The sequence below is a fragment of the Streptopelia decaocto genome (genome assembly GCF_964273445.1).
Source record: "Streptopelia decaocto genome assembly, chromosome: 6".
In the NCBI taxonomy this organism is placed as follows: domain Eukaryota; kingdom Metazoa; phylum Chordata; class Aves; order Columbiformes; family Columbidae; genus Streptopelia; species Streptopelia decaocto.
This window is the reverse complement of record NC_138660.1, coordinates 58,160,112-58,185,349: the sequence shown is the minus strand read 5'-3', so window position 1 is coordinate 58,185,349 and position 25,238 is coordinate 58,160,112. Positions and strand designations below refer to the sequence as shown.

The window sequence follows — 25,238 nt, the reverse complement described above, 5'->3', positions numbered from 1 at the left end:
CCGGCCCACGCTCTGCACTTGCATGCATGTGGGATGTGCATTTGTGCCTGCGTGAGTCATACACATGGCAAGAGGAGCATTTTTGACCAGGACTTTTTCTTTTTTTCAAAGGGAGGTACTGGATATCTTCTCCAGAACTTGCAGGTTGAGTTATCTTATCACACACACAGAATGGTCGTGGTTGGAAGGGACTTCAACCCATCTAGCCCTAACCTCTGAAGCATCCGAGACTACCACCATTAATCCCCTGAAACACCATATCTCACAGCTGGTGTCGGCTCGCCAAGCCCTTGCTCACCTAGCGCGTGCATTGTGAGCAGTGGCACAGGCAGATATCACTGCTGTCACCATCCCCAGCCTGGCGTGGAGGAGGCTGCAGCCCCAGTGAAGGAGGTGACAGCAGCCAGGGCTGCCTCTACCATTACTGGGTTATCTCCAGACTGCATCAGTATTCAAGCACTAGCTTTGGATCATGGAAATAGGCATTGGATGAAAAGGGCAGGACCTTGGTGAGGAGCCTGTGCTCCCATGTCTAGCTCTTGGTGTCAAGGTCCATTCTTCGATCTCTCCATCCATAACTGTATGGTTGTTTGTCTTTGAAAAGCACCCTGAGGTGTGCATATGAACAGTGCTGTAGGCAAGCTGGGTGTTCATATTAACATGAATCAACACTGCATCACAAGAGCTTTTGAATGAATATTCAAGAGAAATTTCAGCTCCAACAGAATAATTAGGAACAGGATAAACAGTAAGTACAAATTATGCAATGAAGCATCCAATAATGCTCAGGGGGTCACAGAACAGGAGACAGATTCATCATTTTTAGCCCAACCATTGATGATTTTTTGTGATTCTTTAACTATAGCCTTTTTTTTTTTTTTCTACTTTTCTAGATGTGGATAAATGTCTTTCCAACCCTTGTCCTGCACTGGCCACCTGCAACAATACCCGTGGCTCCTATATCTGTCAGTGTCCTCTTGGATATGAACTGGAAAAAGGAAAGTGCAATCTAGGTAGGAAAACAAAAGTGAAAAACCAGGGGGAAAAAAAGATGGAAACAATTATCTTTAATCTAAAATAAATTAACCTAGGCTTGGACTAGTTCAGGAGCTTAATGTTCCTCCCAACCACGACTTCTAACAAGAACCTCATAGTGTTTATACAAGTGCATTGTCTAACACCTGTCATGTTGGGGTGCCCTGGGGAGCAGGCACAGTGATTAAAGGTTTCTTAAAAACACAGCAACAGAATGATGGGCTCAGACTTGTTAGTAAGGATGTGCCCCTTCTGTCCCTAATGTGTTTTACAACCCCCAAAAAGCATTCAGCAGTTTATCGTATCTCCCGGCTCTGCAAACCCTTTAGGAGAAACGCATGGAGCTTCTGCGGGATTGGCCATGTGCAGAAAGTTAAGCAGCCGTGAAAGTCTTTGTAAGATCAAGGTCTCGTTTCATACCTTTAGCATTTTTCTTGCAGCACAGTTATTAGTTGGGACTCAGATTTTGACCCCGTCCTTTCAATTAGAGGACTCTCAATCTCAAGGACTTACAATGTCCCATTGTAAAGGGGAATTTGTTTTCTTACAATTTCTTCTGACCCTTAATCAGCAAGGATTAGAGGCATGGAAATTTTGCTAAGGAAACATGAGTGAGGCGTCTCTGAAGGGTGTTTTGAAACATTTATTCAAGTTGGAATGTGACAGCTTCTAATTCAGAGAGTTGTTTTGATTATGCCTTGAACTGGGATACAGGCAGATTATGTAAATACTGTGAAGGTGATTCTTATCTTATTTTTACCCAGAGTTGTTACATTAGAGCTGTCCGATATAAAATTTGTGGTGAAGATAGGCTCTGTGGATGGGAAAAAATGGGAGGCTTTATAACGTTGTCTGCAACCATATTTGTTTTTCTGGTGGAACATAAAACTGGAGCTCTGAGTTCTAATTTCCACCAAGTATCCCATGACACTTAATCCAAGATTTAGGGATATTATCTCTCTAAGTCTGGACAATTTAGATGATTGCATTCTGCTGCCATGAATCAAGTATGAATCTAAGCACAGAAAAATGCATCTTTTGGACCTCTTTTCAAATGTCATTGCTCATTCTGTCCAACAATTTGAAAAATGAAAATGTCCTTTCTACAGTGCTTTATTTTGACTTGCTGATTTGCTTTCTTTCCATGGGAGGGAGGAGAAAGAGATTTAACACCTTTACCCCAAATTATTTCAAATAGCTTTGGTACCTGAAACTGTTATGCTAATAAACTTACCCAACTCTTTCTGTGTTCAGAGATCCTTTTAAATCAGTTTGTGTTTCCATTAGAAACGTATGAATGCTGCAGTGAAACACTGGCTGTTCAGCAGCATTGAGCTCTGGAATTTGACTGGGGCTGTGGGAACATCACAGAAACCCTTGGGAAAAATCCCACAGGGTCTTTGCTTTATTGGGGCAGTGACTCTCAGGGCCAAGTTTTCTGTCCGCTGTATGAAGGGGTTTTCCATGCAGACAGCCTCTCATGTAAGGCAGATGAAACAGCAGCTACACGTGCCATGGGGGCACGTGTTGTAACTAACTTGTCTTATTCTCCTTTCCAGTAAGAATGTTTATCGGCCAGGTCCCCCTGAAACTTAATATTACGCATGGGAAGTATGCAGAGCTCCTCCATGTCGAAGGTGAAATCCTGGCGATGGTGAGTGTCATTCTGGGGATTTTGGCATTGCTGATGGGCAGGTCCCCTTTGCTCCTCCTATGGTTGTTATGGGAAGCCACAAGACTCTATAGTGTGGATTTAGCCTTTTTAATTGTTAAACTATCCTGGTCCAGTGTAAGTAAGACTGGTGAGATGTACATTTTTAAATCCTGGCATACCTCTCTCGCCTGCCCTGCCCAGGCTGTCAAGCCGGCAGGTGCGAGATCTGTCTCCTGTGGGGCTTAAGACAGCACGTCTGCCCAGAAAATCCTACAGCTCTTTTGTGAAGAGGTGAGGCTGGGGTCACACTTCTGTAGCCTCCATCCTTTAGGCTGCACTGTCTTTTCCAGACCTTGGAAGGGCATTAGTGCTTCTCCAAGCTCAAACATTAAAACAGTAATTCTGGGCTTCATCGTTCATCAGTAAATCTGATGATTCTGGCCTGCTGGGACAAGTGTTGGACTGCAGCTGGTGCCATCTTGCTTGTAGCCAAACCCTGTGGGATGAAGTGGAGCAGCAGCAGTGTCCAACCAAGTGTATCTTCCTCTTGGTGGAGTTTTCCAGCCATGCTGTCATAGACACATGGCACTTGATCAGTTCAAAGGAAGTGCTGGGTCACCTTGTGACTTCCCCATACTCAGTGCCATCGGTTGATCCAAAAATATCCCTGGGATGGGGATAGGTGCATCTCTGATGCTTTATTTCGCCAGATCATTGCATGCATGGGTTCATCCTGTTAGCAGTTCTGGGGCTGGCTGCAGTTCATTCCAACTCTTTTTGGAGTAGGTGATTTGGAGATGCCATCAAAGGAGACAGGGTATCCGGGGTGAATTGTCTCTGTGCTGCCTGCATGGCTTGTGCTGGGGAGAGAGCACAAACAACTGCATGGATCTGGGGAGAGAGAAGCTCCTTAGAAGATGCACAATCTCTGAGGGTGCTGCTTTGAGCTCGGCCTCATGCAGAGCTCTCTCCCTGCTGGCTTCTGGTCTTCATTCTTCTCCAAGGGTGTGTGATGGTGACTTCAACTGTCCCTTGCTGGCAACAGGATGGCACATGTTTCTTACTGAGCAGATGAACTGCTGGGATGCTCAGAGCTCCCTCAGCCTCGTCAGGCAGCTCTGGTGAATGCAGGGGATGGTGTTGGTGACCTGGAAGGGCTGGCCTGAGCTGCATCCCACTGGGCTGCCTCCCTCCATCGTCCTCCAGGGCACTAACAGCTGCTCTCTCCTTCCTTGCAGCTCGATGCAGCACTGTCAGCTTTGCCAGGCTACCACCGCTCCACGGTTAAGGTGACCAGGTAAGGCGAAGGCTACCAGGGCAAGAGTGAGGAACTCAAGCATTTGGGTTCTTCAACTTGAGATCCACATTCCTCATTTTGAGTCTGTGCTGGGCATGATGCAATCTGGCCCAGTGGTCGTGCGGGATGGGGACATGCCTGACCGCTCTGCCCAGCTCACCCTGTACCCTCCTCCTGGCCTGAGCAGCCTTGTCATGGGCTTGTGAGCTGCTATTGGAGGGATTCGTGGCTGGTTTCAAAGTGACCCACCAGCACCCCTTCCAGGCCCAAATTTACCTCTCTGTCTGTAATTTTGTCCTATTTTTAAGGTCTTTTACAGTGCACGGCTGTTTCAGTATGTGTGCAATATTGTGTCTGAGTGAAGCATCGCTTGTGTTAATAAGAGTCCTATGTATAACATGCTAATGATGACATCAGACTGACCTGTGATACTCAGGGATGTTTTGTTTTGTTTTCTGTTAGGGAGGCAAATTTTGTGCACGTTTCAGTGCAATCCACGTTCTCTTTAGCATCCAATGTGACTTTCTACGATGTTGTCAGCAGTGTGAAAAGCTACATTCGAGCATGCAAATCCCCCACTGAAGCCTGCCAGTTCATCTCCAGCCTGAAACCACTCCACAGAGGTAAATGGCATCTGGAGGGATTGTGATGGGAAGGGAAAAGGATGTTTTATTTGGCTTTTTTTATAACAGGGAGAAAGAGAAAGATTTTTGGCATTTAGAAAAACCCCTCTGGATCTTTTTAATCTTATTTAAATGGGAGTCATCTTAAGAGCCCCGCAGTACAAAAGGGATGCAGATATCGAGCCTGATCTTTGCCACATGTGTGAGAAATCTGCCTCTCTGTGAAAACAGGGTACAGCACAGGATTAGAGGCATTGTAGGGCAGCCTTTCATCTCTGGGATGTGACACTGGGCCTTGCCCAGATCAAAAAAACATAAGTATTATTCTGCCTGTGCAGCCGGGAGCCAGGGAAACAGCGTGAAAGCCAAGAGACAAAACCCCCCAGTCAAGTCGATTAGAGCTGGTGGAGGCTTTGCAGGGAGCTCTGCTCTTCTGCCTGCCAGATTTCAGTGCTGCAGGCTGTAAGAATAGTTCACAATTAAGAGCTTTCTATTTCTGTACCGAATCCTCTACCTGCTGAAGGGCAACGTGGGTACGGAGCAGAGAGACCTGGAGAAGCACACCAGTATTGTGCAGGACCTTCTCCAGGTGGGCCCCATCGGTGCTGGTGGCCCAGTGTCCTCCACCTCCTGCTCCTGGCTTTCTGAGGGAGCAATAGTGGAGATTTAGCCAGGAGAGGTACCAGTGGGATGCAGGCAGTGAGCATCCTTGGAAGATGGGCCTCTGCAAGGAGCTCTGCAGCTTTGGGGTTTGAGGCTTCGGGGTTTGGCTTTGAGGATGAAGGGTGGCAGCATTTAGCTTGGGTATAGTGGGAAACCCCTCAGATCATTTTGGCGAAGTAAACATGAAGATGAGAAATTTAGCATGTGCTTTTGTTTTAACGTGCTGTGTTTTAAAGCCACACTCCACCACGGATTGAATTAAATTATTTTGGTAGACCCATTCAGATTCTGTCTAGTTGTTACCTCTGACACAATACTTCTGGTAAAGTCTACTTCTAACATGAAATAACCAGCATAAGAAACAAATTATTTTCTTGTGTAAGTACTTAAAATAAAAGATGTTAGATTAAAACAAAAAAGATGTATCTAACAGGGAGTGGTTTATAAAAGGTGAGTGCCAAATGAGTGACATGTTTTCAAAAAAATTCTGTTTCTCATGAATATTTTTTCGTTTGTTCATTCTGTTTAGTCTGACCTCCTAGTAAAAAATGTAAATTTGGTGACATGATTTCCATAATTTACCCACAGTTTTGCTGAATGCTCTTTGTAACAAATCTGTCTTTCTAAAGTAAAACACCGCTTCGAAGTAATGTAAATGAAAGGACAAATTCTTTGTTTGAAAAATGAAAAAATCCGGTGCTTAATATTAAAATGGAAAAAAATTGTTTTAGGCTGAGCAAAATGTTTTGCTCGATGTGAACTTAAAAATTGATTTGTTGAACTGTCTCGGGGAGTGAATGTCTTTCAGCTTGAGCCAAACCAAATTTTTCTTTTCCATTTCTCCTTCTGCCTCCAAGCTGAAACATTTATTATTCGCCTCCTCTATTTGCCTGTACAAACGATGGTAGATATGCAAGAAATTGTGACATAATGTAATGTTGACTGGCTCCTAATGGAACAAATATTATTAAAAAAAAAAAGAGAGATTAAAGCAGCACATGAGCTGAATGTGATGCCTGGGGAAAGCAAATGTGCATAATGGTGTGTTCAGAGAGAACTGCGCTGATGTTGGCCGCCTCTTCCCGGCAGTTGGCAGCTTGTGCAGGCAGAAAGACCCTGAGTGTGACAAGGAAACATCCGAATGCACCGACTTCGATGGGGTTGCCCTCTGCCAGTGCAAAAGTGGGTACTTCAAATACAACAAGATGGACCACTCCTGCAGAGGTATTGCTCTTTTTATGGTGTGTGTCTTGCCTGAATTTTGCTTAATTTTTTTTTGTTCCAGTGGAAATGAGTATGTCTGCGCATGCAAGAAGCTCAATATTATGAATAAATATTAGCAGCTCAGGTTTCTTTCATTTAGTTAGGGGACTTTTCAGCAGACACTGGAGATACAGTCTCTCTCTAGGAATAATATTATCTCTTTCTGGAGCACGCTGTGAGTCACAGTGATCAAGGAGAGGGTGAAAGGGGCCCAACTGCTTTGGGCTCCAGTTCAGTGGCATGGAGCAGAGATGACGTGTGGCTTTGCCTGTTTTGATTGTGTCTGAACTCTCAGCGAACTTAGAAGTGCTTGAAGCTCACAAGCTTGTATTAATACATCATTGATATTTTTAAAAGAAGTATCTGAAAATGATTATTAATTCATTTTTCAGCTGGGTTCCTAATAGAAATTTTAAGCTTAAGGCTTATGATATTTTTTAGCTACTCCTTATATCATGAAATGTGGTTTTGTTACATTTTAAACAAGGTCTTTGTCTATGTGCCAGTGGTCAAAATGACTTCTGTAGGATCAGGGTGTACATTCCCTAGTTCCAGCAGTTGTTGTAGGATTTCTTAAGAAGCGCAGTTTTCTAATGACATATCCGTCAGAATTGCAACAGTGGTTATATATTGCTTCTGACAGTGTCTGCTGGTTTGCTTTTGAAGTAGGAGGAGATGCTTTGTTGATTCTAAATATCATCAGAGAGTGACAAAAATGTGCCTGGAAATAACTCACGTTCTGCAGGCTCTGGGTTGGACATCTCAGAGATGGGCATCTCTGGGTCTTGTGTCATGGTCCTGCCTCTCCTCTGCTCTGTGGCTCCAGGCTAAACCTTTCTCCTTTGTGTTTTCCTTCTCTACCTTCATCTTATATGTTGGGGGAAGGATTTCCATGAGGAATTTCTATGAGTATCTCCACTGACCCTTGAGAGGCAGAGAGGGGCTATGTAGCTGAGCTGAAACCCCGGAGGCTTTTGCCTAATTCTTGTTCCACCATTGACAATGGGGATGCAGGGCGAGTTCCTCCCTTTTTCTTGTCCATACCCCTTGCCAAGCAGTGTTGTGAAGATAAATACCTGCAAGACTGTGAGGAACTCAGATGAGATGGTTACAGAAGGCTAAGAGATCTAACTTTGTGTAAATGTGGTTACTCCCTACTTATGGGTCTTGTTTGCTCTGCAAAATGTAAAAAACCCTGCCTGCACACAGTGAGGCCTCAATTCCACCTTCAGCTTTCTGCTTGGAAACATCTTATTGACCAGCTTGAGAGTATCTGAGGGATAGATTTGATGTGGGATTTAGGCTGCAGTGCAATGGTATGAGGGTAGCACCGAATGCATGGCGCCACACTTGGGCAAAATACCAGATTTTCAGCATCACTTTGTTCCCATCTGGGTAAGCCAGGTGGTTGAGATTTTTAGAGGCTTTTTCAAAAGCCAAGGTATGGCCCTTGTTTGACACCTAGGGCTATTTTCTGATAAATATAGCATACAATATACCAGCCTCTTAGAAAATATCTGTCCTCTTAGTGACTAAACAGGAACTGAGGTCTCCTGAGTATCCGACCCTCATTGTGGGTCATGAAAATGTGGCGCGGTAACTCCAATTATAGTATTTGCAAAGAGGGAAACTGCTATTGTGCTGCCCTGTCCGGTCTCCCCCGTGGGAAGGTGGGTGCGGCTGGGAGAGCTTGTGGGGCAGGGGGGATCCACTGCAGATTGCATTATTGCCTCACTTTGGTAGAAAATTTGTTCCATAATGTTTTCAGTCTCCTTTGTGAGTGAAAGGAGCAACCCATCCAGTCCTATTTTGTCAGTGGCTCTTTGTTATGAATGAGCCAGGCAAGCATCCTTTGGGATTTACTGCTCTTGCCCTGGCTGTTGTTGGAATGAGGCTCTTATCTCTTGTCCGGTTATCTCTGGTCTCTCCCTTGACTTCAAAGAAACCATCTTAGAGAAAGAGAAATAAATGCAGTACAAAAAGCATCATGAAGAGCTGCAACAGGGGACCTATGTAAAGAGCCTCACCATCGCCAGCTCTGGGAGAAAAAATTGAGCAAAGAGGTGGTGGAGGAGTAGTGAGGCTATATAGGGCAGAGAAAGGGGTGCAAGACCAGCTGCAATGGAAATCAGCTTCCCCATCACCACTGGTGCCAATTGCTATCGCATGTTTGTGCCCAGAGTTGCAATATTCACAATTTGAATGCATCACCCATCTGCACCCACACACCCCACAGGCAAAATGGCATGTTTGGTGACAAGGTGCTTAGTAAAAGATATAGGCAAATGGCATTTCAGGATGACCACAAGCAAGGCTGGGCATCCAAGAGCAGAGTGCCAAACACACGGTGGGTCATGTCTCCTGGATCACAGGGGCTTGGGCAGAGCTGTGAAGGGAGCTTGGAGGGTAAAGAAGAGGTCTGGCTTGTAAGGCTAATATGGTCCCTGGGTGCATTTATGGGGCATGGGCGGGCAGAAGAGGAAAAGTTCTGTTACCCTTGGGCTGGTAACATCTTTTTCTGAGAATGAGAAGTCAAAAGGGCCAAAGAGAACCTGTGAACATTCAGAGAAAAGCTGCAATAACCAGGGAGACTCAAAGATCTCAGTGCCCTTGGCTATATTAAAGGAAGATGATGTGATGGTAAGGAGGAGAAATGTAATCATATAACCTTTCCCAGCATAGCAAGAAGACATCCAAAGTCTGGAATTTGACACTGGGTTAATTCAGACCAGAAAGAAGGTGAATGTTTTTAGTGGCTGGAGAAATTAAGTTTATGAGCATTTGACCCAGGGTTGTGGTTGATTGTCTGTCACTGAAAATATTAAAATCAATCTTGGCTAGTTCTCTAAAATGTAGCTCCAGTTCAACTATTTGATTTGAGACTGGAATTAAATTTAGAGAAGTTCTATGACCTGTATTATGAGGGGGAGGTCACAGTCATATTGCTCCCTGCTGGCATCAATATCACTTGTTATTGGTGCTGGAAGAGCCATAAACTTCTGAATCCAGCCAGACTACTAGTGCTCCCTCTAGGTTTACTATATGATACTGCCAGCCCGTCCTTGCAGACAAAGTTGCATGTATGTCTGTCTTTTCTTCCTACTTCCCCATCTGTGCTAAGTGCTTCTGAAAATACACAGTCATGAGCCATGCAAGAGGGGAAAAGGCATTTGATGTGCTGGGATCAGTGGAGGAGGAGAGGAGGCACAGGCTTTGCTGTGGCTCATCTGAGACCTCTGCTGGAAGCCTCCTCTGCTCCCCCAAAATTTCCTCATGCTTGCTGGGGCCAGAGACCACCAGAGCTTTCGGCTGTGGGTTGTCTCTACAGTTAGAGAGCAAGGCAGAGGGAAAAGGACTTAAGGGGAAAAAAATCCATAGGCATGTTTTATTTTTCTTAACAATCTAGTTTTGTCCTCTGTGGAGTGAGTTGCAGGGATTTCCCAGACCCCTGGGTGATGCCTTGCCGACTCTTGAGGGTTCCTGCACATGCCGGCCCTGGCTTGTCCCTCTGCCTAAAGTGACTCAGTCCGTGTCACTCCTGCCCAGGTCTCTGAGCTGTCTCAGGTGATCACCCTCGCTGACTCCGCAAAAAGCAGGGGGTCTGCAGGAGCTCTGGTGAGAGTATTGCTGAGAAAAGTGGTGATCTTATCAGTAGTTTGAAGCTTACAATTGTATGTTCAATGTATCATCACCTTTGCTGTTCATCACAATTTTCTCAGCTAATTCAGGTGATGAGATTTCTGTCCTTTGAGCGCAGCAGTTATTTGGAAGCAATAGTTTCAGGGTTTTACCCACATTTTGTACATAGCAGTTTTTCTGCATTGTTTAGTCTAGTAAAAAAAATAAATTTATCTTCTATAGTAAAATATGATATTTTAAAATTTTATTTAGCTCCAAATTTGAAACAAATATTTAAAAAGGTGACATTTTTCATGAGGCAAAGCATAACATATCACTTTGGGTTAACCGTGAGTGTTTGCATAACATTTTGTTGCAGCACTAACATTTGAAAGCAACGAATAACATGTATCCAATTCTAAAGTAGCACTGTTAAAATGAGGTTTCAAAATAAACACTTGGAGACACTCGCAGGTGTTTTACACTGCTATTTAGTGGGAAGCAAGACAAGTGGGCAGTGAGTTTCCATTTGGGCAAAAAAATTGTTCTGCTGGGAATCACATTACCAGCTGCTTACCCTCTGCCAGGAAGCCCTGAAATGATCCCGTCAAAGCCAGCGGGAGGTGAATTTAAGTGCATGGTGTTTTGCCTAAACCAGAGGCGATATTGCATCACACCAGAGTGCACTGTGTTCCTGCTGTGCCGGCTTGTCGGTCCCCGAGGTGGTTTGTGGTGAGGCTGGGGTGGGAAGCAGCGCAGGGAAATGCTGCCCGGCACCACTGCGCGGTGCTCACGGACCTTCTCTCTCCCCTGCTTTTAGCCTGTGAAGATGGATATAAGCTGGAAAACGACACCTGTGTGAGGTATGGTGACCGTTCTGCCCTTCTTCTACCCCATCGTCCTTCTTAATGTTGCTGTGATGACCTATCAGCACAACTGAGCCACTGAAACTCCCTCTTGTTTTCTGTTACCAGCTGCCCCTTTGGTTTAGGTGGATTCAACTGTGGAAACCGTAAGTACTGAGTTTTGTTTCTTTTGAATTCCACAGTGTCAGAAATGGGAAATTTGAAACAAATAATTGCAAATTACTGTGCCTAAAATGCAGTAGTTACATGCCACTCTTGTCAGTGTGGGGTTTTTTTTCTTAATTTCTATTGAAAATTACTTTGTTGACCTCCTTTGACAAAGTTGACTTCATATTATCTCCTAAGGATAGGCAATCTTCTTTCTCTGCATACTCTGTCATGATAGCACATATAGAGGGCACTCTTGAAGTGAAATATTTGGAATTGAATCCGTGAAATATTGTTTGAATTATTCTGGTCTATCGGTGAAGGGAATCCATCCCTGAGGGAAACAAGAGCTTGTTCTTCCTTTAGCAGATCACAAACTCCACCCATTTCACTTGAAAATTTAAGGCAATATTGCTTACAGAGGGAGGGAAGATGGGAAATAAACAGTTAATCCCTTTGCATGAGGACTGTGGATGTGTTCACATCAGTATTTACAACCACATCGCTGTTTCTAAGTGAGTCTCTGTCTTTCTCCTCTGTAGCGTATCAGCTCATCACTGTGGTGATCGCGGCTGCAGGAGGGGGACTTCTGCTTATCATGGGCATAGCGCTGATTGTCACCTGCTGCCGGTAGGTACTGCCACCAGTCCTGGCTTGTGTGGCATCTTTTCACTGGGTTACACCACACTTAATGCTCCACACGTGAACCCCGAAGGACCAAAACATAGGTGAAAGCATGGGATAGCTAAGCGGGTGGGTTAATCAGAGATTCTAAAGTATTATGTTGTGCTTTCGTTTGGGACATATAGTTTTTTTTCCAGCAACCAGGCTAAAAAATTGGACTGGGTGTCTCTTAAGGATGTGCCTGGCAATCATGTCTTCTAAGGATGGAGAGGCAAAGGAGTCCTTCCGTCTCAGAGCTGTAAGGCAGCCAGGGAGCAGCCTCCGAAACTGCAGGCTAAGTAGAAAGGAGAAGTTTAGGCAACAGGAGGGGTTACTGGCCATTACTAAAGTGATGTTTGGGTGTATTTAAGGCTATTTTCATTTTCCTTTATGGACAAGTCCTGCATGTGCTCTCACTCTGTGTGTCTCTCCCTCTCAAATGAGCACACACACATATACACATGTAGTTCCCATACCAGCATGTAGTTTCAGACTAGAGGCAAGAGGTGCTGCTGAGAAAGCTCTAATTTATGATTTATAAATCCTGAAAAGGGCTGCCTTGTGGTAACACCCTCTGCCCTGGGTTCCAACTCCAAATCTAGGATTTCAAAGCTCTCTGACTAAAGTCAGCAGCTGGATTTATCAGTAATGTAGATGTGGTTGTGGCTGGGTTGGCACAGTGGTGTGCACTTCTTCCCATGTGTCTTGAACCAGGGGCATGCCAGCAAGCCCCAGACAGGACACGTGATGGCAACTATACCTCCAGGCTCCAGAGTGCAGATCTCTGCAGGGCTAGACTGACTTCTGGCTTTTGGCAGGTTATGTGACATCCATGAGGGTACTTTGCTTTGAAATGAAAGTGTTGCCAAAGTCCTCTCATACGACTCAGTAGTCATGTAGGGGCATTTGGTCTCATTCAGACAGGCAGCTTGCAGGTCTTCCTTCTTAGGAATTAACATAGTGCCCAAAAGCGCTATAATTATGTACTTGGAGACTTGAATAACATGGGGGCTCCCATACATTTTTCTTTCTTCCTAGGTTTCCATTACTTTTGCATTGACTCATGTGAACACATGCACCTTTAAAAGGCAATGGGCATAAGTTGGAACAGGAGAGGTTCAAAGTGAATGTAGGGAAAAACTCGTACACCAAGAGGACAGTAAGGCAGTGGAACATGTTGCTCAGAGATGTTATGCCATCTCCATCCTTGGAGATTTCAAATCCCACCAGATAATGCCCTGGGTAGCATGATCTGTCCTCATATCTGATTTTGCCTTGGAGCAGAAGATTGGACTATGGCCCTTTTTAAGTTATTTTGTTCCCAGTCAGGGTTCATAACATGAAATAAATCTCCTGAAATCAAATCAGAAATGCATACAAGATTGCAGGATAGGCTGTATGTTTTAACTTTCCTTCATTCTTCTATAAACAGGAAGAATAAAAACGACATAAGTAAACTCATTTTCAAGAGTGGAGATTTCCAGATGTCACCATATGCTGAATATCCGAAGAACCCACGGGCACAGGAATGGGGCAGAGAGACCATTGAGATGCAGGAGAATGGAAGCACCAAGAACCTGTTGCAGATGACAGATGTGTATTATTCGGTATCTATCTATAGCTTAGCTATTAACCTTTTGTGCTTGCTACAGCAAAGACACATTACTGCTTAAAAGGATTGTACAGTCCTGCTCTTAGACATGAAAGTTCCTCAACTGAGTGTCCCCAGAAGATTTACTTAAGAAAAGGAAAGAGAAAAGAAGGTCAGATCACTTTGTATTTGACATATAATTCAAGTGGCGGTGTTGGGAGAGTAGGTAACTATGGTTAATGGGGAGAGAAGTGCTCCCAAGTAATACTCAAAGCAGGACCCTAACTCTGATTTTCTAGAAGAGTTTCCTTTAAGTATGGCTCTGTGATGACATCATTTTCATGAGAGTTGTTTCGATTCCTGAGCTCATCAGCACAATTCTCTTGGATTAAAAATTAACTGTGCACTTATACTGCGTGTGGTGGAGTCAGTTAAGTAAACTTCAAGTCTGCTAATTGGCAAGATGTCGAAACTAGATTGCATCAGAGCAATCAGAATAATCCCTTCAGGCAATGCATAACTCCTTCTGGGTTATGGACATCATTAGTGATCATGTTGTTCCTTCTAGCTACTGAAATAACTGCTGGGAAAGGTGGTAAGGCTGTCCCTGAAGGGGGATTTGAGTGTGAGAATAAGACCCTTTTTTTTTGTTTTTTGCTAATACAGCCAACTGGACTGAGAAATCCTGAACTGGAAAGAAATGGACTTTATCCTCCCTACACTGGTTTGCCTGGATCTCGACATTCATGCATCTACCCTGGACAATACAATCCATCCTTCATTAGTGATGAAACTAGAAGAAGAGACTATTTTTAGTGGGGAGTGGAGAGGGAGCAGCAGATCGACACAATTTTGTGGCCCTTGATCCCCAGGTACAATCTGTCTCCTGGGTGGTTCGGCCCACATCACTCTGACTCTTCCCATTTAACAGGAAGGACTTTGAACTCCACGCCGAGCGTTGCTGTCCCGAGGAACAGTTACACTTGCTGAGCAGCAGGAAGAAGGAGGAGGGAATGACTCAAGATGCACATCACTGAAAGACCCAGATGGAAGTTAACACACGTACTCCGGATTTGTTCTGTGCTGCTTTTTCCACTCTTTACGCTACATGGCAAGCATGGATCAGCACAGACAGATGAACTGTGCCCAGCACTCTGCGTTGAATACCACTAGGGAGTGTTTTGTTTACAGATCATGCTCACTGATGACTGTGCTTGTTGTCTTGGCCAGCCTTCATGCAAAGATTCACTGTGTAACTCCTTTGGTAGGGCAAGTTTGTCTACTTATTCCACTGCTGCATTGCTTTCTGTTTTGTACTTGACAGGCAAGCTAGCTGGTCCTCTGGCCCTCATGTTCTTACTGGTAGAAGTTCTCCAGATGGCTGGGTCCTTGCTGAAGCCTGGTGCCTGACAATGTTGGCTGAATTTGTGGGCTGATTGTCTCCAAGGAGTACAGGAAAGTTAGTCATTCCACTGCAATTCTAACTGAAAAAGACACAGTTGATCCTATGGGCCACTTTGAAAACTTCCTGTACATAGGGAAGAGTCCAAGTACATTATTGTTTTGTCAGCCAGAATTGTTCAGAAGTGATGTCACTACATGCCGTCATAGTGCTTCCATGTAGGATCTTTTGGGGCTCTGTTTCCCTGCAGGGTTTTAAATGCCTGTAGAAACAGAAATATCATTTTAAATGGTTGCTCACAGGAAAGAAAAACATGAGCTGGGAATTCAGCGCGCTCTTTACAAGGAATCTGTGAAGGAGCAATAATGCTATAGCCCTGGCTGAGCAGGTGGAACCTGAATTCTGGGCACTGCAGGTGGGACATAGTTTTCAAGCCTCCACAGCCCCCATCGACTTCAGTCGGTGCTGTGGAGGCTTTTGATATGTTGGAAAATGAGGCTCGCTGCAGTCAGTTCCATTTAAAGGACAGAAAAACATGATGCCTTCAGTTGTATCACAACAAAGATCACTTATGTTGAACTGTTTTGCTTTCTTCCATCATAGTTTCGATTCATTCAAACCAGATAGGTTTCCTCACCTAGGTATGTTATTTCATATTAATCACTGTGGCAAAAGGTGAAGAATGTAAGATATTACATTTCTCACCAAAGATTAGATTAAAAGCTCATGGACTGTATCCTGATCTGAACTGGGTGTTGAAAGAGATCTTGTTAATGAAGTATATTTACCACTTATGTAGTACACCTACTGCTGTGTGAACCTGAGTCATCCAAACCCCGTCCAGATATGGATCCTTCCCGTGAATGTGACTGTGCTTTTAATTCAAGATGGCTACTTGTGTGAGGATAAACCAATAGCTCAATTCCTTAGCCATTAACCCACCATCTCTGTAGTGCACACCTAAGCTAATTTCACCAAAGGGCACATACTGTCCAATATTCCCTTCTCCCTTGCAGTGCTCAGAAAGACACGCTGCCTACAAGCAAGTTCATAAGGTAGGCTGCCGAGGACAGTTTGCACTTACATGATTTTATGGTGACGATACATGCAAGTTCATGTCTGTCTGATCCATAATCAACCTTGCAGGTGGTAGTACACAGCTTATCTTAACTGCAGGGAGGAAATGAATGGATGCTCGTGGAAAGTACAGCTGCCAAAGGAGCTATATTTAAGGAGAACTCTAGTTACAGTATCCAAAATAGTGTAACAGGTAAACTAGGTGTTCCCTGCCAGGCTGGTCAGTGTTGCTAGTCCGTGAATGATGTTCTTCTCCCTTTTGTTAGCAGCCAATATCTTAATTACACAGGATCCATTGGATGATGTGAACTAAGGGCCTGACTGCTGTGCCATGGGGTCCTTCAAAGAGGACATTGGCAGGGTCACTTCTGTGCATGTGAGTTGCCTCTGTTTTTGAGAGTGCCTGAGACAGAAGGAACGGCCTTCCCCGTGGGACAGAGGAGGGTTTTGTCTGTGTTACAGGAAAAAAAAAAACAAACGGGGGTATCTGGCATTCATGCTAAATCTAAATCCAAAGCATATAGACGAGCACTGGGATCTGCCTCTATTTGCTAAAGCAGATTAGCAAAAAGGAAGGGTATCCCAGCAATGGTGATAGGATTTAACCACGTGCCAGTGTTTCATCAGATAGAAAGGAGTTTAGGCACATGTTTATAGGCAAATTCATTTAATTGCTTGGTTAGTTCAAGGACTGGGAAATGTTCCTGTGTGTGCCAAGTACGAATGACAAAGTAGGAAATATTAACTCACAATTGCAGATAAATCCTTCTATACAAAGAGTAACAGGGATTGTATGAACAAATTTCCTGGTCTGTATCTCACAGCAAATTGTGGATCACAAGGGATTTGAATGGAAATCAGATAGGACTATTTGTAATTGAGATTACATGAAAGTTTGCAAGTAATTAATTTTCATTTCTTAGTGATCTTCAAATTCTTCTTAATGCTATATCTGAAGTGAAAGAGTCTCCGTTAACTCGGGAGGATTTTCTTGGACTTTGCCAAGCGAGAAAACTTTATTACAGTGAAATTTTCTCTCTGCTAGAGCAGGTAAACTTTGGAAGATTTCTTATAACAATGTGTCTATTGCAGCCTGACCTTTCTGTTGGCTTTGGCAAGAAGGGGGTCATGGAGCCAATGCAGGAGGAGAAGGGTCTCTTCTGACCCGCAGCACCTTCTCTGGGTGTCCGAGGAGGCCCCGCTCAGCAGGCAGGAGAGGACTTTGGCAGATGTCAGCGCCGGGGTGAGCAGAGGTGTTTTCCCACAGGGTGCTGCAGGAAGTCTCTGTGGAGCTGGCAGATATAGCCTGGGCTGCTTCAGACCCCGTGGCCTCCACCAGCCCAGCCGCTCCCTGGGCTGCGATGCTTCCGTCTACACAGCAGAAAGCCTGGCTGCTGTGCGGTGTGTTTTGACATAACTCATGACAGTTATTTTACAGCAGTTATTTACAGCCACATCCCAGCAGCGATGGGCTTGGTCAGCCTTGGCACAGATGTGACCTGTTCCTGTGCAGCTTTTCTCTTCAAGCTTCCACCAAGGTCTGCTGCTGTCTCTGCCATAAACTCAGCACTGTCTGGGAGCGGAGTGGGGTTTACCACTCCTGTCAGATGTGAGAGGTGTCTTCACATGCCCTCAAGCCCACTTTCAAATGCAGATGCCTCTCTGTTCAGTACCTAACTCCCTATAGCATGTCTAAATAAATGCAGCTTATTTCTCAGGCTATTTAGATTACTTCTGGCTCCCCCAAATTGCAAATTTTGAGCATACTGTATGTTTTTGCTGAGGGGAATTGCTGTCTGCTGTCCAAGAGGATAAGATAGAAGTGGCATGTTTCTTGTAAGGAGGATGCAAGTGGTTCAGTCGGACGTGGGGAAAGGAAGAAAAACTACACCAACACTGCACTGAAATTTGCTCTTGCTCTTGGCTGCTGTGGAAAGATAGGGCAGCAGTCGGCAAGGGCCCACGGGCAGTTGTGTGGGTGTATTTTTTATCAACTTTGGAGAAAAAGTGCTAATTCTTTTGCTTGACAGGAAAAGATATGGGAGGCGCATGTTTGCTGCAATGGTGTTCTGCTGATTGTGCTGACAAAAGCCCCTCACCCACAGAAGTACCCCCAGCAGTCAGCCCAGGAGAGACAGTCCCAGCAAACAGAGCAGAAAAACGTGGATTTGAGGGGTCAGTCAAAGGGACATTTGTATGTGCAGATTTCCAGTGCTGCTGCTTATCCTGGCCAGCTGCACTGCAAGAATCAGGGGGCTCTTGCACACTGTTGAAACCTCACAGCACCGGGTTGGGCTATATGGGGAAAGAGCAAGACGGGCATTTGGATGCCCTCTGCCCTCAGCATTTAGAGCATTGGGTGACACAGCAGCAATGAACCTCATTGCTGCTGTAGCATTTCCAGTAAGTGCCACTGTCACAGTCATGTATTGAGTCATCCCTTGTGACCAGCCTTTTAAAAGGTGTTTGCCTCCACACTGAGCAATAGCAATAAGATAGCAATAAATAGGAGTTAGAGAGAGGTGTTTGTTGTTGCAAAATTGTTTGTTCCGTTACTGGTAAAGGTTGTTTGTCATGAGGGGAGCGAGCAGCAGGGCAGTTTGGACATTGCTGCAGGCACACCAAGTGCTTCCCCAGGACTTGTCTCTAACGCTGGTCACTGGCCATATCCCATCCAAATCCAGCTGGACTTCTCATTCCCTCACAGTGATGTTTAATCTTTAGTTTTCTTCATTAAATTAGCAAGAACAGATGCATTTTACTTAAATGCTCTTCCTATGCTGACTTATGTTTTTATCTCTTTACACACAAAGGACCTAATCCAGCATCTATTATAGTGACCAGAGTAACTCTCACATGGACTGTAATGAAGTTTTTTATAGGCCTGAATTATTCCACCACCAGGGTCACCAGTGTGTAGTACATGCTCTGTGTTCTGCCTATTTCTGTGATAGTGTTGCTGGCTTTCCATGTTGCATTTATTTTTTAAAAGTATCTGTATTACTGGAGCAGGACCTGTATTATGTGGGATTGAACAAAACAGGTCCAAGAAGAGAATGAATGTGAATTTTGTGAAGTTCTTTTACTGATCAGCCAACCTGTTTGCTATTGTGTAAGATCTTCTAGGGACATAGAGGTGCTTTCTGCAGCCACAGATAAGAACTACTCGTCAGTTCACTCTTACTTTTTCATTCAGAAATGGAGCAAGATCTCCCAGTTTTGAAAGGGGTATGCACTGTGTGCTTGTAAGATTTTGGAAGCTTTGCAAGGTGTATTTAATTCTTTGTTCCCTTGAACTGTTGCAACTGAAAAGCGGGACAGAAATCCATGAAAGAGTAAAAATTAAAAAAAAAAAAAAAGAAGAATGGAAGGTGCTTACTTGTTTTGCAGAAGTAAACATCTAAAGCGATTGTGGCTTCTGTACTGTAAGGTGGTATATGGGATGACACCTCCTCTGTGTCTAGTTTGTGTTGCATGAGTGCGATATCCTTGTTGAGGGAAAACCTAGAGAGGGTGTCCAATGTTCCTCAAACGTAGTAGGTAAATGCTAAGTACCATGGTCTTTATTCTGGTAAAATGCTAAAAGGGATGAGAGTCTTGCTTAGGTTAACGACTGCAGCAGGCAGCCTCCAGATCTGCAAAATCCTATATCGAAAAGTAACGTGAAATACATTAAAACCTGATAACTTCTCTTGAACAATTCCCCTGACATAAAAGGTCTCGAATAAAAACAAACCAACCAACCAAAAGAAAACCCAATGCAAACAAAAACCAAAACAAAACCCCAACAAACAAATAAAACCCAAACAACACACAAACAAAACAAAACCAAAGTAAAGCAACAAAGAACCCCCACAAAACAAAACCAAACAAAAACCCAGAAAAAATATTAAATTGTTTCCTTTTTTAAAAGGAAATTCCGTTAAGCTCAGTCATTTGTTTTAAGCCCTGTTAAATTCTATAGGACTTTCCCCTAACAGAAGGTCAAACCTGGTGTGTAAAATTATAATGGTTTGTTTGAGCAGCTTTCAGAATTGCAGTAGTAAAGCTCACCTCTTGTGAGCTTTATTTAAAAGGTAAATTTTCAGCATTTGTTTGTGCTTCTTTTATCAACCTGGATGTAAACCTGCTTTATGTTCTTGACGTTGCCCTGTTTCCTTCCCTGTATCGCTCAATGTTTGCTTCCCAGTTGCTGGGGTTCTGAGGACATTTTTCAAACCAGTATTATTTAAAGTTGTATCATTTTTCAGCCTCCACTAATTATACAGTACTGTAGTAGCAAAATATAATTTTTAAGGATTGGATTATTTTTATACCTGCATCCAATATTATTAAATCTGGCGTTCTAGTCAGTATTATAAAAGAATACAATAAAACTATGAATGTTACTCTGTCTCAGCTTCTTTATTGTGTTTAGCTTTCCCTGTATAGAGTTGCATACGCAATTATAGATTATTTTAATGATAATTAAAAATCTAATCTATAAAATAAGAAACTTTATCGTTCTGGTTGTGCTCAGTGATTGAATAACTAAAATGAAAAGCACAGGGAAAATGCATATCTTCTGTTATTTGTGCTAAATGAACTTCTGCTCACATTAAATACAAATTCTGATATTTATTTCAGTAGCATTAAGCAACCCAAAGTTTAAAAATTGCATCAATTTCCTGCTGGAAATGCAAGAGAGTTGGTGAAGTTGTGTTTTTGCATGTGTGAGTGCATGTTTGGAGGGGACGAAGAGCTTGGTGCAGCAGGGCTGTTTGCGAGGGCAGGGGACTGGACCTGACCACAGTGAGATCCATCCTACCTTGTTACGTTCCAACAGGAACATCCGAGTGTCTCTCAGAGGAAGAAGGAGGGTACCTTGGATCCAGATGAACCCAGTGTCCAGCCCAGGTGGCTGGGCAGAGGCGTGATGTGGAAGAATATCTGGAGGAATGGCAGGTATGTTTATGTGAGACAATCTTTTCCTGTGTTGCTCCAAAGGAGTGCAACACTCAACTGCGACAGCAATCGGTGGGCTAAGGTGAAATTCATCTGCCCTACCAAAAATCAGGTGGCTAGTTTGAACCCATGTCTCCTCCAACAGCCATGAAAAGAGACAGAAGGTAGCTCACCCCATGGTAAGGTATCCCTCGCCCATGACAGAAGTGTCAAAAGACCCCACACTAGATAGCTGCCTAGATGAAGTGAGTGCCACTTGCAGAGAAATGGTCACTCTACAACATATTTCTCACTACATCCTGAAATTTTAGTCTACTTTCTATGATGATATAGTACAGAATTGTGTTATATGCCTGCTCTTGTCTAGTAAGACCCTGGTGGGAAAATAAAGCAGAGAGTAACCTGATTAAATCCTGAGGTTGTGTTAATTTGCAAGAGCAGGACTGTTACAGTGCCTCAGTTTTATTACTGATACTATTACCAGGGGTTCTGTTTTCTTAGTGACATTGACATCTTTTAAGGAAATTGGCAGTGCAAAAGGACTGGTCACAGCATTGCCATGGGACTAGGTAAAAAATCTTTGCAGTTATGGGCAATCACATGATTTAGTAGTCCTGCCCACTTCAGATTTGCATACCAGTGCTTCTGAGACCATGGAATGCATCCATAGTGTGTGTCCTCAACCATCTTGGGAACCACCTGAAAAGAAGGCAAAGTGCATCTGCTTTCCCTGATTATGGGTGCATCTGTATGTATAGCACTTTGATTTAGACTTCCTGGAGGTTTTTCTTAAAACTTTTAGCTAATTACAACATATATTTCTACTTGTGTATGTAATATGCAATGGATGAACCAAATTTATGAGAAAACAAAATGTATAGGAGTCCAGTAAGGAACAGGATTGAAAAAATACACATGAAGAATTCAGCTGATACACATGATGAGCTATAAAAAGATGTTTGCTCCTACTTTAACGTGTCTTCTGGCAGCAGGACTGCCCCTTGATTGCATGCAATTTGCAGGTAAATGGGCTGTGCAGGACTATGTGCCTTCTAATAGATAAGCAGGGCCTTTTACCTTTGTTACTTCTTTTTCCTGCCATAAAAAAAAAAAAAAAAAACCCATAAAGAAAAGAGAACAACTACTGTGTTTGTTACTAAATATAACACACTTTTTATTCCATTATAATAATTTGTCAGTGTTCTTGATAGCCGTATCTGAGCTTTGACGCACAACAGTTTGGTTTTACAGCTTCTGGAAAGTTATTTAGTTATTTCTGCAAGGGATTTCTCTGTAATACTTCAAATGACATCACAACTACTGTGGTTGTGCAAGTCTGTCTGAACTAATGGTCAGCTATCTGGTCTAGCTATGTGCTTAATAACGTCACTAATAATTACATTAGGGTCCCTGATGTTTCACTGACATCTGTTCTCCTCTTTTCGTAATTCTGTATTTCTGTTCTAAACCATCAAATCTCTATTACTAATTCCCCAACAAATTGACAAGTAATGGGGCACAATACAGCCTGTCACCCCTCTTCTCTCCAGGGAAAACCACCGGTGTGTCACAAAATCAACAGTGAAGAGTAAGCAGAGATTAAAATATCTGGTATATGAAGGTGTATTTCTGTTCAGCACATTATTTCCTGGAGGAACTGGTGCCTTTTGCATTGCAAATGATTTGCACTTCTCAAAGCTGTGATGGTGATAAACAGGAACGATCAGGTAAGAATGGAAGTGAACTCTAAAATTATGGTTAATACACTCACTCCTGATGTGCATTCACTGTAAAGAACAGTTTTAATGTACAAGACTGCACCCTCAACCAGTGTAGCCAGCAAAGCTGCACCACTTACACCTGCTGAAGACCTGACCCTTGTTTTTCATAGTGCTCTGGGAAGTTCTCTTGGTCCTACACACTCACTTCACAGCCAACAGGGAGGTTTTAAGACCTAGATTAGTCTACTTGCACCTTGAGGCAGCATTGGAAAATTGGGATGTATCACGATGACTGAAGAGTCTAGATGTGGGAGATGAACATCACCAGAGGACCAGTGGCACAGAGCTCTGCCAGACACCTTCCACAGACAGGTTTGTTCTCCTCCAGACAACAATTCCAGCTGAAGCACATGCTGTGGCTCCCCAAATGGCTGGTGTCCGGGGGTGCTGGGTGTCCCTGGAGGCTCACAGCAGTCTGCTCAGGACTAAAATTCTGTATTCGCACAAGACTTCAGGTTTAGTTCTTGGGTGCATTGCGTGAGGCGAAGCTGGGAGGGTGGTAGTGACCTGGGGCAGAGGGTGGATGCTGCCCAAGCAGAGACAGACAGGGCTTTGGTGACAAACACCTCCCATGCATTCCCTTCCCCATTTCTGTCAGCTCCCTGGCAAAGAGGAATTTTAAGGAGGGGCTCAGAGAAACTGAATGGGCTGGCATGGGTGACTGGCATGGGAGTGAGCAGCAACAGGGGCAGGAGCTGGATCCAGCATGGGCTGGAGGGGTGGCTGGAGGTTGAGGGGGGCTGTGAGAACCTCCAGCACACCCCAGGCCACCCAGGTCTGGCTCTGGCTCTGGCCCTGGCCCTGGCCACCCTCTCAGGCTGGTTCTCTGCATGAAGGCAGTGGGACAGAACCTGGGTGGCATATTGAGATGCCAATACCAGCCTCCCACCACACACAATGACCCTGGTGACCATGCAGGGTGTCCATCATGGGGCTCCCTCAGGAGCCAGGACCAGGCTGCCATGGGGCAGGGCAGGTGCTGCTGGGGGGTCATTGTGGGAACTGGGTGTACGTGTGGAGAACAGGCTGCACTGGAGGGGCTTTAAAGCCCGAGGGACAAAGGAAGATGCAGCCAAAACACCCCATGGTTTGGCTCAGCACACTGGCAGAGTGCAGAGGGATGAGGCTGGCAGAGAGGCACCGAACCATTTTTGCTGTCCATAAATCCACCGATGTTTCCTGGTTTGGTGCAAGGTAACAGTTTATGACAACTCTAAGCCCAAGAGTGACTTGAATAATACTTCTGGTCTCTCCCACCCTCCTACATAAATGAAGAGCCACCCTCTGAATATATGAGATTAGTACACAAGACTGCATATCTTGCTTTTGAAACAGCACCATCAAACAAAGGCAGGTGAAGGAAGGGGAGAGGCGTTTAACACACAGAGCTGTTACTTTGCATTCAGAAATGTATTCATGACCTGCCAGTGTTGCTCGCAGCAGAGTTTGCCAGAAGAGACAAGCTCCACAGCCATTAGAAGTGGCTTTGCAGGGAATAGGCTGATGGGTTGCTCATCCTTCTTGTCCGTGTCTGATAATGATAGGGTAACCTGTGTTTATTTCACAGAAAGACTTTACTGGCAGTTGTGGCAGCATCCAGGGTCACCCAGACCTTCAAAGTGAGAGAAATGACACCTTTGCCTGAAAAAGAGGAATGCAAAACCACCATGGGGCCTTCCTATTTCTAATGGTCTCCAGCAGTGCATTTTATTGGAGCACAAAGCAGAACAAACACAGTGATCAGCTAGAGAACTTGTGCAGGTGAGACAGCTAAAAGTAAGAGGGTTTGGGAAAACCAGACCCTACCCACAGAGACTTTTTTCCCCATCCTGGTCTCTATCTAGCAATTTTCAGAGGCTTCCTGGGATACAATGTTAAAAAGTCTCTGTCTCCCACCTATTTTCCCTGTGTCACAGGTATATTATCTGCTCTATGGTCTTCTGGGCTACTTCCCATTTCTAGATCTGCTGTAGGCTCCCTGCCTGAGCCTGACCATCCCTGCTTCCAAATGTCTTCTCGGCATAAACACGCTCCCTCTCAAGGAAAGAGGATTGCCACCCAGATAAAGTCAAACACCTGCCAGCTGTCCTGCCCGCTCCTCCTTCTCTTGCCATGTGGCTTTAGGGAGCCCATAACACACATAAGATAGCTGCAAACAAACTAGCCATAATCGGTGCCAGAAGGGCCAAGGTCAGTCCTGTTTCTTTGATGTGAAAGATGCAGGTGTTGCCTGTTGCTTTTTACCCTGTTGATTAATAAGTGTTTGGGCATAAAATTTTGCTTATAAGGAAAGAATAATTAGGGTCTGTACTGGTAATTTATTGCGAAGGAAGTGAGTATGTGTGTTTCAGGTACTCTACTCCAAGTACATAATTAGCATACCTTGGAATGAGATGGCTTTTTCCACTTTAAGAACAGATTACACAGCACCCTCCATTGAATTTGCACTGAGGGTGTCTGTATGGAGAGCTGCCAAGGGAAAGCTGGTGTGCTGTCAGTTCCCACATCAACTTATTTAGCAGTAACTTCCTTGTGTCAACAGGTCTCAAGCATTTATGACTTAAAGGAAGAACACTGCAGGTCCAGAAATCTCCTCCCATCCTGAGGAGGAAGA

At 44.2% G+C, this 25,238-nt stretch overlaps 1 protein-coding gene across 3 annotated transcripts in view; it reads left to right on the top strand.

Annotated features, from left to right (window-relative positions):
- The window catches only part of HEG1 (heart development protein with EGF like domains 1), a 54,214-nt gene extending 33,927 nt beyond the window's left edge, over positions 1-20,287 (top strand). For all 3 annotated transcript variants that reach the window (XM_082057101.1, XM_082057100.1, XM_082057099.1), the window contains 10 exons: positions 894-1,013; positions 2,595-2,689; positions 3,928-3,986; positions 4,449-4,609; positions 6,362-6,496; positions 10,974-11,016; positions 11,128-11,165; positions 11,709-11,796; positions 13,262-13,436; positions 14,087-20,287. In XM_082057101.1, coding sequence (XP_081913227.1) covers positions 894-1,013; positions 2,595-2,689; positions 3,928-3,986; positions 4,449-4,609; positions 6,362-6,496; positions 10,974-11,016; positions 11,128-11,165; positions 11,709-11,796; positions 13,262-13,436; positions 14,087-14,236 — 1,064 coding nt within the window. In that variant the 3' untranslated portion in view covers positions 14,237-20,287. The remainder of the gene's footprint in view (positions 1-893; positions 1,014-2,594; positions 2,690-3,927; positions 3,987-4,448; positions 4,610-6,361; positions 6,497-10,973; positions 11,017-11,127; positions 11,166-11,708; positions 11,797-13,261; positions 13,437-14,086) is intronic.
- Positions 20,288-25,238: the final 4,951 nt, after the last annotated feature.